At 35.7% G+C, this 15,653-nt stretch overlaps 1 protein-coding gene across 1 annotated transcript in view; it reads right to left on the reverse strand.

Moving 5' to 3' along the window:
• Window positions 1-9,389: 9,389 nt before the first annotated feature.
• Window positions 9,390-15,653, reverse strand: part of Smp_150640 (hypothetical protein) — a 63,164-nt gene continuing 56,900 nt past the window's right edge. The window contains exon 13 of the mRNA XM_018790668.1: window positions 9,390-10,204. Coding sequence (XP_018646065.1) covers window positions 10,176-10,204 — 29 coding nt within the window. The 3' untranslated portion in view covers window positions 9,390-10,175. The remainder of the gene's footprint in view (window positions 10,205-15,653) is intronic.

The following is a 15,653-nucleotide window of genomic DNA, read 5'->3' on the forward strand; positions in this document are numbered from 1 at the left end:
TCTGTTTTGGGCCTTCCTTTCTAGTTCTCTCCAGTTTTTGTCCATTCTTCTCATATCTGTCTCCATTTCTGTGTGTAATATGTTCTTTGGTCTTCCTCTTCTCCTTTGGCCTTCAGAATTCCATGTGAGGGCTTGCCTTGTGACGCAGTTGGCTGCTTTCCTCAATGTGTGTCCTATCCAATTCCAGCGCTTTTTACTGATTTCTTCTTCCGCTGAAATCTGGTTTGTTCTCTCCAACAGTAGAATGTTGCTGATAGTGTCTGGCCAACGGATCCGAAATATCTTGCGTAGACCACTGTTAATAAACACTTGTATCATCTGGATGATGACTTTCGTAGTTCTTCACGTCTCCGCCCCATACAGTAGAACCGCCTGTAGCTCCTCCGAGGGCTACTGCCGATCTCAAGCCTGGGTAAAGGAGGAGGGTTGGGCACGGAGTTAGCGACCTCATCCCGTAGAAAACCAACTCGCTAAAAAAACGCTAACCAGAAAAAAATCCACCTCCAACGTCTTTTCCTAATTTCCTCTCCAGCTAAGTGTCAGTTTGCTCTCTCCCACAATAGATTGTTTCTGATGATACTCAACTAACGGACATTAATTATATTGTGTAGAAAATTGCTTATAAGTACCAGTACCTATATGGTGATGATTGTAGTAATTCTCCTGGTTTCAGCTCAGTGCAGTAGAACTTTCTTGCTTTTCCTATTGAAAATTCTGACTTTGATGTTGGCTGACAGTCGTTTTGAGTTTTATATGTTTTTCAATTGTATGAATAATCCACCTGCTACGCCAATCCTTGAATTCATATCTTCATCAGATCCTCCTTGTTTATCGATGATATTACCCAGATATGTGAAACTTCCCACCTCCATCAAGTGTGATTGGGTTGGTGTTTCCTTTGTGTATGTTGAGACCTACTGATGCACAGGCTGCAGCAACACTGGTTATCTTGACCTCCATTTGTTGATGTGTATGGGATAGAAGGACCAGGTCATGTGAGAAGTCTAAATCTTCTAATTGATTGTGAACTATCCATTGTATTCCGTGTTTCCTCTCAAATGTCGAGGTCTGCATAATCCAATAGACCGCCGGAAGAAAGAAGAAGGAGAAGAGTAGCCAGCCATGTCTAACTCTAGTCCTCACTTGGCATGTGTTTGTCAGGTGCCCTCCATGCACGACATTGCGGTGTAGTTCTTCACATGAATTCCGGATGGTGTTGGAGATTTTTTCAGCTACTCGCTCCATAGTGTCGAAGAAGATTCCACAATGTTCTCCTCTCCAAACTCTCGAACGCTAACTCATAGTCAATGAAGTTGATGTATAGTGAATAGTTCCACTCAATTGACTGTTCAACGATGATCCGCGTTGTCACGATTTGGTCTGTTCACGATCCATATTTACGGAATCCGGCCTGTTGATCTCAAAGTTGGGTGTTTAATGAATCTTTCATTCGATTCAGCAATACTCTGTTAAAAACATTTCCTGATACCAATAGTAGTGTTATGCCTTTATAGTTTCCACACTTGCTGAGATCTTCTTTCTTTGATATCATGACGAGCTATCCTTCTTTCCAGTCTGACTTCATCTCTAATTTCAGTACTTTGGCTCGTATATTGTCAAGTGCAACTGCTTTCTCGTTGTTGATTTTTGTGATGATCTTCCCGATTTATTCGGTTGTTGGTGGAGTAGCATCTATAGGAAGGTTTGTGGTAGCTGCCTTGATGTCCGTTGGATTCTATGAAGCTGGTCTACTCAGCAGTTCCTTGAAGTATTCTACCCATCTTTTCCTCTGTTCCCGAATCTCCGTGATTTTCTTGCTGTCTTTGTCCTTGAACGGTTTCTCTGGTTTACTATACCTCCTTATCAGTTTCTTCGTTGTGTAATAAAGTTGTATGATATTTCCATCTGTTGCAGTTTCTACCACTGTCGTTGCTATCTCTTCCACGTATTTCTGTCTGTCGACTTTATTGCACTTCTTCATATACCTTTTTGCTTCTGTTTATTCATCTTGTGCCTTGACTTTCTCTGCTCTTGTTTGACTGTTGTTATTTACTGTCTTGCGTTTCCTTTCACGAATCTCGTTCAGGGTTTCCATAGAGATCTATTCCTTATGGTGTTGATGCTTGTTGCGACTCAGTACTTCCTGACACATTAAAGTTAATGCTTATTTGATCTCTTTCCAGTTGTCCTTCGTGGTAGTTTCTTTTTATTTCAATAGATCTTGTGAGGCTTGTAACCTGTTGTTGAGAGTTATCTTGAATTTGCTAAGTTTGACAGTTTGTCGAAGTAAGGCTGTATTGAACCTTTGTAATGCTGTATATCCAGTTATCCAGTGCTTCTTTCAGCTTCAGTTTCATTTTGGCAGCAACCAGGTAGTGATCTGAAGCTATGTCAGCTCCTCTCGTGATCCTCACGACTTCCATTGATCTTCTGAATTTTTAAGTGTTGCGAATATGATAGATTTGGTTCTGTGTAGTATGGTCCGGTGAAACCCATTTAGCTTTGTGCATGTGTTTATGTGGGAATATATTGGCGCCTAAAACCATTTTGTTAAGTTCATATGAACTTCCAAGTCTCTTTCCATTCTCGTTCCTTTCTCCCAGTCTGCTCATGTTGTCCCATGATATCTTCGTAAACTGTGTTGTCCATTTCGACTTTGTCGTTTAGATCTCCTATCAGGATGATTAGTTCCTTTTCCGAACACTTTGTAATGATCGATTGAAACCTCTCATAGAACTGAACTGTATTATCATCGTTGCTATCATTGGTGGGTGCATAACATTGGATAACATTCATTGTGATTCTTTTCTTCTTTGTTTTGAAGGATCCTTTGATGGTCCTGGATACATGAGATTCCCATCCTGTAAGTCTATTTCATGCTTCTCTGGACAGCATTAAAGGGACTCTCTAAGTGTGTGGAGCGTTTTGTTCTTCGTGACTGGAGTACAGCAGCATCTCTGCCGTAGCTAAACTTTGCTGTCCAGCTTGAGTTCAATGAGCTTCGCTGATTCCAAGTACTGTCAATTTTTATCTCCTCATTTCCGTTGCTATTTGACTGGTTTTCCTGGTCTCCCAAGTTGTACGGACGTTCCGTGTACCTATAAAGAGTGTTGCTGTGGTTGTTAGGAGTGGCATCTATCTCGTGACTTCCTAAGAATCTCAGCTTTCATCATGAGGTGTCATAATTATTCCTTGAAATAGGAAGGCAGAGTTTAAATGGTTTGATTTGTTTATTCCGGTTGGCGTTTTTATAGCAAGATCTTTTTTGCGGTATTGCTGACCTTGTGTTCAACCCTCCTTTTTCACCCAGTCTTGAAACCAGCAGTAAATCTGGAAGCGCCACTGGCGTAGTTAATATATAACAAGATCCTGTTGAATTCTGAATAATTAGGAAACACAAATTGTAATGATCATTGAACTATCAATTGTAGCTTTAATTCTCGATTATGATCAACTGTGTAAATTTCTATCAAATGAAATATCAAGAAACCGAAATGATCACTGAGCTTATTGGTTATGTAAATCAATGTAAATCTCTAGCAGGAAAACGATAGTACGTACTGCGTACGTCTTTATTTTTTCTTGTTTCTATGTAGACCTCTGAAACTGTGATTGGTTGAGCTCATCTGTATGACTTGATAGCTTAGATGTATACATAAGGGAATATAGGTTAGAAATGAGGCGACATAATGTATCATCACTGATATTCATACACTTTGACCGCCACAGATATAAATTCGACTGCTGAAACATTACAATTATTGATCACCGAGGATGTAAATGCGTCAGATAGTTTCTAGAAGCAATGAAAAAGCACATCAACCTAGATCCAATCTACCAATCCATAAGAAAGAAATCAATCAATCAAACGGTAACAGGTCAAACATACTTCTATGTAAAATCGGTTCTGATGATATTGTTTTTAATAAAAATGAAAGTCCCATATTTATAATTTCACTTGATATTGTTCACTTGAATCTTCTCATCGATATTTAGGACTACGATTGATAAGTCTCGTATTAGCATATGTTCATCCTATACGGACTGCTTGGATACTACCTCAATTCACAACAGACATAGTGACTACTAGTGAAATCCAGGATACACATTTTATCCTATTATATACTCATCAACTATATGCACCTAAATACCAGAGTTGATATTCACTCTGGGATTCGAACCTAAGACCATTCACTTCAAATATCATCTCGTCATTCACTTATCAAATGATTCCTAATAGTCATTTAATATTTGTTTACTTAGATCTTCTCATTGATATTTAGGATTATCATATTTTAACTTTTCAAAAGTGTCATTATAATTTACTTTTGTTTACACAAATCTCACTTTTGATTACTTTTCCATAGATTCATATAAATAAACAAGATTCCTTTTTTTTAATTATATACAAACAAACAAATTGAATATTGAACAATAACAAAACAAAAAATTTTTTATTGTCAATAATGAATTAGCTTTATAAAATAAAAAAAAATTATATTTTTTATTTTTTCCAGAAAAAAATATCAAAAAAAATAATTTTTTTGTTTTTTACAAGAAAAAATACAAAAATTTTTTTTTATTTTTTCAAGGAAAAAAAATACAAAAAAACATTTTTTTATTTTTGAAGAGAAAATACAAAAAAATAATGATTCTGCCAAAAGTCATCTTTTACTTGTTGTCGTTGTTATGATTATCATCATTGAAATGTATGTTGAATTATTATTTTATTCTCTTTTTTTCTTTTTTTTTAAAAAAAAATTTGTTAAAATAACTCAAGCATAAATTTGTTTAATTAAAAAAATTTTTTCTAAGAAAAAATCAAGTTGAACTAAATAAAAAAAAGAAAAACAAAAGAAGAGAAAAAAAAGGGGGGAACTCTTTTTGAAAGTGTCCTGTTGACAAGTATATGAATGAAGTAAATAAAAAGGAGCATGAAACTTAAGATTGAATGTGGGGGAGGTGGAACTAGGTGGGTGGAGGGGAGGAGTCTCAATGAATTCCTTTTTATCGTTTGATTATATTAGTCAATGTAGATATTAGATTCTAAATGGGATGGATCCAAAAATTCTTAATATACTACTTATAAATCATTTAATGCATTCTATAATTAGAAGGAATCTAATCTAATTGAAATCTATTTCCATTATCATTAGAATAACTTTTAATGTTGTCATTCATTTGTTGATGGATTGATTAATTGATTGATTGAATGAAACACGAATATACTACTAATTAAATAATTGATAAAAGTGAAATGATTATTGGATAAATGTTTTAATAATGTTGAACTAATAAAAAGCTAGGTAAGCAGAGATGAATAGTGGCTAGCAGCCGAATCCAGGACACATCGATGGGGAAGATTCAAACAAACAATACAAAATGAATTTAACTTTACGCCATCGCAAAAGCAAGTGGCTATCAGGACTCAGTGGCCGAGTGGATAATGGGGTGACGTTTGAAGCGAGGGTACTGGGTTTGAGTTCCTCCCAGAGTGAACATCAACTCTGAGATGCAGGTACACGCAGCTGACGAGTCCCAAATAGGACGAAACGCGCATCAAACTAGATTCCGCTGCTGGCCACTATCCATCTTTGCTTACAATACTTGTGAATTAAGGCTATATCAAGGCAATCCGTACAGTATGCACATATGCCAATTAGTGACTGACCAGTTGCAGTCCTATCATATCGATGGGAAGATTCTAACAAACAATAATAAATAAATTTATTACAAAGCTAGATATGAGCTTCGAAATATTACTTTATGCTATTGTTATGTAATGGGAGATATCAAACCAGACTCAAACTGAAAAAGAAATTAGGAAAGTTGAAGTTAGACATTAACACCGTTTGATACCGGCTCAGTGGTTTAGATGTTAAGTATTCGTGCGCGAAACCAATAGGTCCTGGGTTTGAATCTCGTGAGGCGGAATCGTGAATGCGCACTGCTGAGGAGCCCCACAATAGGATGAAACCTAAAATATTACAATTATGAAAAGACGTTGGACTAAAATAAGGAAGTCTGAACTATTCCAACTATCACTAATTTCATAGATGATGTGCCATTTTGTTGTTTAACCCACATAAGGAATACACTCTATATCTACATAAATAATAAGGGAAATTTGAGCAAGCTAAAAAGATATTATAAAGATCAAATTTGGTGGGATAAAGTACGATCCATGCTTCTTAATAACCAATAGTCGGTTTCCCCTATATTGCTTCAAAAAATTATTCTGACTAACTTACCCATACTTCACTGTTCACCTGAAAAAAGATTCGATTTTATCTCCTACACATTATAGTAAGAGTCACAGAGATTCAAGTTAGTTATCCCAGTCTATGGTTTCAGGAGATTTTTGTAATATCTGTAGTTCGGTTTCGATCGAATGATAATGATAGTAATAAACGATTTAAATAAGCTCACACATCCTTTATTTATTCCTTTCCACCCACTTTTATATCTATTCATTAATCGCTTTTTATGACTTAATCTTACTAATAAGCAGAGATGGAAGATGGTCATCAGTGAGGTCAAGGATGTGCGTTTCGTCCTACTTAAGACTCATGAGTTGGATATAATTACATCCCATAGTTGATATTCATTATAGGACTCGAACAATCAATACTAAAATGAACTAATGACCAATCACTAATCAGTACGATTATTTTACTCTATTTTCTTAGTTGATTATATTCACCTCCTATTCTTGTATCAATTGTATTGAGTTAAACTCTAGAACAAGGTACCATTGGAGTTATGTTTCCTATTGCTGTACACATGGATGACTGGTAAATGAATAGAGCAACAAGTTCAACTTCAAATTCCTGATGAGATTTACTGAAAGTTCTGTTTTCTTTTGCTTATATTTCCGAAAAATCCAAAAATCATCATATAGAATGATACCAAGATGAGATGAAGTATTAAAGGATTTGAAAAGAACTTCTTAAAATATGTTGACTAATGGAAACTAAGTGGAATAGTCTATTTCTGGTGTCTTTAAAGGTATAAGACAGATTATTTACACAAACATAGTATACTAATCAAACTATTTTATTTATCTTCACTTGTTATTGTTTGTTTGAATCTTCCAATTGATGTTTAGGACTGCAACTGGTCGGTCTTTTATTGGCATATGTTCATACTGTGCGTAATGCCACGATATAGCCTTAATTCACAAGTATTATAAGCAAAGACGGATAGTGGCTATTAATAGAATCCAGTTTGAAGCGCGTTTCTTCCTATTTCAAACTCGTCGAATGGATTCATCTGCATCTCAGAGTTGGTGTTCACTCTGGGACTCGAACCCAGTACCGTTCGGTTTAAATGTCATCGCGTTATTCACTCAGCTACTCAGTCATGATAGCCAATTTCATTGTGCGATGAGGTAAAGTTCAAATTCACTTACGAATTAAGGCTATATCGAGGTAATATTCACAGTCTGCACATATGCCAATAACAACCTGATCAATTGAAGTCCTAAACATCAATGGGAAGTGTTGTATCCTGAAGAGAATTGTGAATGGTAACTTTTGAGGTCTATTTATGGACCAATGTGTTATGTATATTTCCTATTGTATAATTGTTAAGTAACTAACCTAATCATATTCGTGTTTCTCTTATCATTAGCTTTATATTGACCTTTGAACTATTAATATACGATTCTTGAGTTATCATCAGTCTATTGATTACTTTCCCCCTACTCACAGCCACTTTTGGCTTAATATTGTACAAATGTTATTTTCTATTTTATGGTATAATGTGGTCTGTTTGGTTGGTATATAAACCCAGTATGTTTGTGAATAACGATTCATACTACAGAGGCTGTTATTGGTCTTTTGGACTTAACTGTCTGGGCTAGGCAGATCGCAGGACCGGTTAGCACTCTAGTCCGCTCGTATGGTTTCGTGTGCCACTGCTCCAATCGATAATTCGCTGCTCCCTCATTGGCGGTCTCATCAAGTCATACATTAACTAGGCATCCACTCGGCCACAAGATATAACAGGAAGATTCAAACAAGTAATATCAATAGAATTTAAACTTGACTCCATTGCACAAACAAGTGGCTATCAGGACTTGGTAGCTAAGTGGATAACGCGATGGCGTTTGAAGCGAATGGTACTGGGTTCTAGAGTGAACATCAACAAGTCTGAAATGCAGGTATATCCGGCTGACGAGTCCCAAATAGAACGAAACGTGCGTCCTAGATTCCACCGCTAGCCACTACCCATCTTTGCTCATTTTATTTAATGTTTGTTTCATCGAAGTTAAAATACTACCGGAAGAATGACAGATCTATAACTGATCAGTTGAATTATAGAGAAAAATTTCTTGGTATATAATTCCATAGATAGAATAGATTTCAAACCAATGGAGTAAACCTTATTGAGAACGTCAAAACTTTCATTCAAGAGGCATATGAACTAATCAAATTGAACAAGTAAACCTATCAATTACTTAGTGAAAAGCTTTAAGTGATAATAGTAAATAGGATGTTTCATTTACCCACTTGATGTTTGGTCTAGATCTCTTAGGATGTATACTAGTTAGTGAGTGAATACAGTCTCTACAGTCTCTATACTCTTCACAAGATTAGTCACAGCTTAAGCAATTCTGAATTAGTCTGTGGATTCAAATACTTCCTACTGACAAAAAACAACTTGTACCAATTCTTCATTTCATGGTTTCTTATTGATCATCTCTTACCATTTAGTATGGGAATATTATACACTGAAATCATGGGTCGTTCAGAAAAATCAACGTAGGCTATGGGGTTGTGTAGATTGATGAGTTTTTATTGAGATCATGAATCTATCAATGTTAGACCATCACTGAAAACCTGAAAGTGCTGGAGGGTCGTTTCGTCCTACTATAGGACTACTCAACAGTGCGCATCCACAATCCCACATGTAGAACCTCTTGATTCCAAGAACTTCGGTCTCACATACGAACGCTTAACCTTTATACCACGGAGTCGGAATTCAACCGTGTTAGTGTCTAACTTTCACCAATCCACGAAATTTATTGATTCTAAGAACTTCACTCTCACATACGAACGCTTAACCTCTATAGGACTGTGTCGGAATTCAGACATGTTATTGTCTAACTTCCATCAATCTAATGAAATTGCACGACTATCTTCTATTGTCTGAGATAGATACCTATCTCTTCCCGACATGGATTAGCTCACTAGAATTCCAAGAATTTCCTCTTGTAGCTAGTCACTAGTTAGCACACGGTACAAATCTTAACCATGAAACCAAGATATATCAGCATCTATCTCGTTTCAAATTTGATTTACTCCTATCCTTTTGTCACCATTCAGATACTAACTTATTCAAATGTAAACCATAAGTAGTCTATATTGAATAGAACAAATAAAAATCCATTACATAACATTCACTATTATGTCATAAAATGTCAGATTACATAATCGTCAACTTCATTCATTGAAGCACATATAGGATGATATAATCACATATGAACAGTCAATATATTCAGGTATAAAAGCATTGAAAGCAAACTATATATATAATCAACTTGTATAGAGTAATACAATAGAGTAATAGAGACATAATGAAAGATTGTTCAATCAAGTAGATTAGATGAAGTATAAAATAAAGAAGATACATTAAAAAGGAAAGGGGAGCGGGAGTGAGAGAGGGGGTTGAGAGGCTGGAATACAAAATGCTGATCATGGTGCACCATTGAATGAAGGAGATGTGGTCGACGACTATAGATGAATGATGGATGAAGATAATGACCATGATGATGATGGTGATGAGGATGAGGATGAGGATGATGAGGATAAAGCAGAAGGCAATAGTGATGACATAATACAACGGATGAATATATATTACTTAAATGTAATATAATCGACTGATTCAATGTTTATAACATGATAAGCATTTTAAAAAAATTGTATTAGCTAACTAAGCATTAAGGTATAGATTTAGTCCAAACAAAATGCATTAGCATACATTGCTTAGTTTATGAGTAGTTTATGAGTAGTCATAATAGTAGTATATGTAATTGAGATAGAAAAAAAGGAATTTGATTGTATTGAATACATTCTATTGTCTATTTTCCTTTATATTCAGCTAACTAGACATTCATTGAACATAACCATAGTGTTGTCGAAGGTTTCGATTTCTTTCTTTGTTCATTCATTTTAACTACCAGTTATGATATTATAGGAAGCTGTATAAAGAGAAAAAACAAAAAAAGAAAGAAAAGAAAAACATGGATAAAAATGATGTGAAGAGATCATTATGAAAATGTTTAACTCCAGGGTACCCAGACCGAAGTTGGTGGTTTTCTAAGGGGGCCACACCCTGAGCCTGTAACCTTAAGGTTTGACTCACAAGACAGTGGGTCAGCGTGAGGAGATACAGTTCAATGGTAGCCGATGACTAACGATTGGTTCATAGGCCGTTTGTTCCCTCAGGATACTGGAACTCATTAGCACCATTGGTTTGGAATCAGGGTTTTCCAACTCCCCTAGATGGACTTATAGTGTCCATCAGCCCGGTTAAAGCATCGGACATTCGCTTTTCGTCCTCTCAATATTGTAACCGACACCCCCGCCACTGTGAAAAGGCAGTGAGTAGGACTTCCCTGGCTGAGGCTGTATACGCGTAGCCGTGTGAGAGCATGTGTTTGCTCGTATGTAAAACAATTACACCTGAAATACATGATTCATACAGTGGAAGCTGATATTCTGTTCTGAACTGAACTGGCTGGATTAGGACCAGTAAGAAGTCGCAGTTGATTCTAGACTGCTCGTAATGGTTAATACATCATTGGTTTGGTCAGTAAGTTGGTGTTGTAATAGGTGCTCTTATCACGAAATAATTAACAGGTCATAAGAAGATAACGCAGTGTTTCTAGGTTTTCAATGGAGATCTAACAATGATTTGTTCATGATCCTAATCACATGAGTAATACGTTAAGTTTCGTCACAGAAACTGTTGAAAACAAGGGCATAAGAAACACCTATTCCATGCAACTATGATACTGTTAAATAATAAAAATGATCACAATCCTCGATGATATTTTGTTAACGTCTTTCCTATCCAGAATGTAAGATCATTGAGTAGAACTATCATAATTCACATCTGAAATGTCAATTGATTTTCAAAATACCATGATTATTACGTATTTCCTTTAATCTTCTGGTGGATCAATTTTTCACTTTGGATATAATCACACTCTGAGATTGTAGAGAAGATTTGTAGCTCAGGTGGATGACTTTGATAGAGTTTTGTTCTTTGAGCTGGATGATTCAGTCATGGAGCATTCATCATTCCTCTGAATGACATCATCAGCATAAACTTCCACAAACTATCCAGTCCAGAGAACAAAACTCCATCGTAATCACACTTCCATTTAGCAAAACTTAAAGACTCTGTTTCAAAGTTAGTTCGTTGTAACATGACAAAAGAGCTTGTCACTACAAAGATATATACAACTGAAATATTAGTGGTTCTGTTAAATTTCAATGTGTGTATAACTAACACATTGAATTATATATTGAAGTTAGACATTAACACCGTTGGATGCCGGTAAGTTCAGTGGTCTAGAGCTTAGGCGTTCGCTCGCGAGGACGGAGGTCTGGGTTCTAGTCCAACATGTGAGGTCATGTATACGCACTGCTGAGGAGTCCTATACTAGTAAAAAACTGTCGTCTAGTACTTCCAGGTTTTCCATGGTGTCCTAGCTTTAATCGGCTCATGAACTCAACTTGTAAATCAGTAATTTAGAAATCATCACTTCTACAGTAGACCGATGGAATCTAAGTAAATATATATATATATATATATATCATAGACATCACTCTTTCTAGGATCACATTTTCTTTTCAAGGAAATGTTTATTGGAGCAAGGGTAAGGAAATAAAACACCTCAGTGATAAGTTCTCTGACCTTAGTACCAAGCAACCTGAATTCAACTCACTAACAAACCAATATATCTGCCAATATTGTAGACACACTTCTACGACAAGTACTAACTATTATGGAATATACATTCAGAATTCCCTACTGACTATAACCAACCGTTGAATTCCAAAATCTGACATTATTACCATTATGGTTTGTGTTTGGAAAGAATATTTTCATCAATTAAGTAAACAGGAACAAGTAGATAATCAGATGACGTTTAAAGCAGACAGTACTGGGTTCGAGTCCCGGAATGAACATCAACTCTGAAATCCAGATATTTCCAGTTGATGAGTCACAAATGAAGCGAAACGTGCTTACTGAATTCCACTACTAGCTACTATCCATCTCTTCTTATAATACCTGTGACTAAAGGTAACATCAAGGTAATCCATACAAGATTCATATATACCAAAAAGAAATTGATTAATTTCGGTACTTAACTTCGATGGGGTAGATTTAAATAACCAAGGAAAAAGTAATCGAATTTACTAGAATAATCATGAATTTTACCTTTTATTATTTGAAATGTAACAAAAAAAACAAACTTTCCTTATTTTCAAAATGTAACAAACTGTTGGACAATGAATGATCTTACAACTGAGATTAATAAGACCACCATGGAAGATCTGGAAGGACTGGACGGTCGTTTCGTTCTATTGTGGGACTCTTGAGCAGTGCTCATCCATGATTCTACCTCACGAGATTTGAACCCAGAACCTACCAGTCTCATGCTAGAGCACTTAACCCAGTGGTGGTCTAGCTTCAATTGACTTATGATTTCATCTATGAAAATATTGAAATCTCCACAAAACCCCTACTGATTTGAATTAGATGTTCATAGTGTTGTGTTCAATGAAGATTAAATTATGGATAACTTTAGGGAACTACTTATAAACCATTAAGTAACTATATGATATACGATAAGCAATGATGGATAGTGGCTAACAGTAGAATCCAGTTTGACGAGCATTTCGTCCTATTTCGGACTCGTCAGCTGGATGTACCTGCATCTCAGAGTTGATGTTCATATTCCTTTCATTATAAGTTTTCATTTGACCCTATTGATTACCGTTATACGACTTATTATTCTTAACTTATTGCCAATCTGTTAGTTACAGTATCCCATATTCATAGCCACTTTTGACTTGATCTTGTTTAATGATTACTTTCTATTTTATAATGTAATACGGTCTAGGTTATTTGTAATATAAACTGAGTATGTTCGAAATACATGATTCGTATAGTTGAGGCTGATAATAACATTCTGGACTGAACGGGATGCGTTAGGTGAGAATCTACTATCTCAGAGGATCAATTAGAATCTCACAATTGACTTTAGGCTCCTCATAATGGTTGAAGCATCAATAGTTTAACATAGGGACAAAGCCACATAAGTCAGTGTTCTCATTGGTGTGATATTTGATGGGGCTTAGAACGTAACACACAGACTTTTAAATGAACAGTGAAAGCTCCATTGAAACTAATCATACTTCGATAAATTATTACACAACAGTGTCAGATACTATTCAAGATGAATGATCGCTTTCACCCGGTTACAGTATATACACCAAATGAGCAGTTCATCGAAGTTCCAGAGTATATTAGTAAAAGGAATAGTGTTCTCCAACCGATCATTGCTCATTGATGATCTTAAAGACAAATTATCTCATCTGACCAACTCAATATGGATTTACCAATTTATCTGCTCACGTGGAGCCACGTATATAAGTCATTCGATGAGTATTTTATCCAAAACAATTGAAGAATATTACTCGGTGTGGCTGAGAAGAGGAGGAAATGGTTTATTAAGAAGTTCAATGATCGAACACCTTGTGAACATAAGTCGCTCAGTCAAGACGGATTCTGCATCTACAAGGTAAGTAGAAGTCTTCCAAAGGAAATTATGTTACATCTTCTCAGCATTGCCAAAGCAATAGCCATACATCTGGTGAAACTAGGATTGTGTGTTCAAAAGAGATTGCTACAACCTCTTCTTCTACCATAGTCTTAATGTTTTATAACTTTTTTTCTTTCTTCATACTCGTCTTCCTGTATAGCCATCTGCTTCCCCTTCCATCTTCCCAGTAAACCTTCTACCCCCAACTGGTTTAGTTTTGTTTCTATTATTCTCCTGATTACATTTAATCTCAATTTCAACATTTTATCTTATCATGCTGAGCTATTCTTTCCCAATGATAATTTCCTTATCTATCTTTATGATGAGTATTTAGGCCATTAACAATCAAACGATTATCAGTGAACGGTTGCACAATTCCGTGGACTGGTTGAAGTTAGACATTAACACCTTTGGATTTCAACTCAATGGTCTACAGGTTAAGCGTTTAGATGTGAGAACGACAGGTCCTGGGTTCGGATTCCGTGAGCGAGATCACGGATATGCTCTGCTGAAGAGTCCACCTACTAGAACGAAACAACCATCCAGTTCTCCTTATTTTTCAATGATGATCTAACATTGATTGATTCATGATCTCAATCAAAAACTCAACAATCTTTATTACCTCTCATTCTAACAAAAAACCAATATCATTTTCACTTTGTTGCATAATGATCATTTTGAAAGTTATGTTCTATTTGGATAAAAAAAAATAAAATCCACTTAATGTTGTTTATTTATATCTTCCTAATGTTGTTTATGACTGCAAATGATCAGTCTCTTATTGGCATATGTGAATCCTATGCTTATTGCCTCAATATTGCCTAAAGTCACAAGCTATATAAGCAAAGATGGAGAGTGGGTAGTAATGGAATCCAGTTCGAAACACGTTTATTCCTATTTGGGACTCTTCAGCTGGATGTACCTGCATCTGAGTCGATATTCACTCTGAGACTGGAACCCAATATCATTCACTTCAAAAGCCATCACGTTTTGCCCTTAGCTACTGAGTCCTGATAACCAACTCTGAGATGCAGGTACATCCACCTGACGAGTCCCAACTAGGACGAAACGCTCATCAAACTGGATTCCGCTGCTAGCCACCATTCATCTTTGTTTATAAAAAAAATGAAAGTTATGATTCTTTTTAGACAAACAAAACACGAAACATATTACGTAATTATTCTCTGACATAATATCCTACAATGTTTATTAACCAAGTTCCCTTTGTCCTATCATGATAATTATGGATAAATGAAAATTACCAGAGAACACGATAGTGTAACTCAGTTTGTTTTTATGTTGAATCCAATTATCCGTTATGAAGATTTAAAAAAGAGTAGGCAATATTCGATATTTGAATTAGGAATAGAAAAGTTTATGTCGTCAGTTATAAATTCAGTGGATCGTTATTTTGACGCCAATTAGATCATATGATATTATCGATAGGTTCTATACATTTGTAGCCATGTATCTAAGTTCAATTAAATTATATGAATGATTGTTATTGAATAATTTTATATATAGTTGAAATCATGAGTCCATTGAAGCTAGAAAACCATGGAAAAACCTGGAAGCACTGGACGGCAGTGATATCAAGAGTGTTCAACACAATAGGACGAAACGGCCGTCTAGCTGCTTCCAGGTTTTGTATCAATTCGGTGAATTTATTTAAATCTTCGTGATCATCAATCAAAAAGTCCTAAAAACGTTTTTAAAATTAAACTGGTTAAACAATCAGCGAGTCGGGCAAAGTTTAAAAATTACTTCCTACTTTTCAATAAGGGGAATGGGGGTTAGCAATGGGAATTAA

Source organism: Schistosoma mansoni, assembly GCF_000237925.1.
Source record: "Schistosoma mansoni, WGS project CABG00000000 data, supercontig 0041, strain Puerto Rico, whole genome shotgun sequence".
Taxonomy (NCBI): domain Eukaryota; kingdom Metazoa; phylum Platyhelminthes; class Trematoda; order Strigeidida; family Schistosomatidae; genus Schistosoma; species Schistosoma mansoni.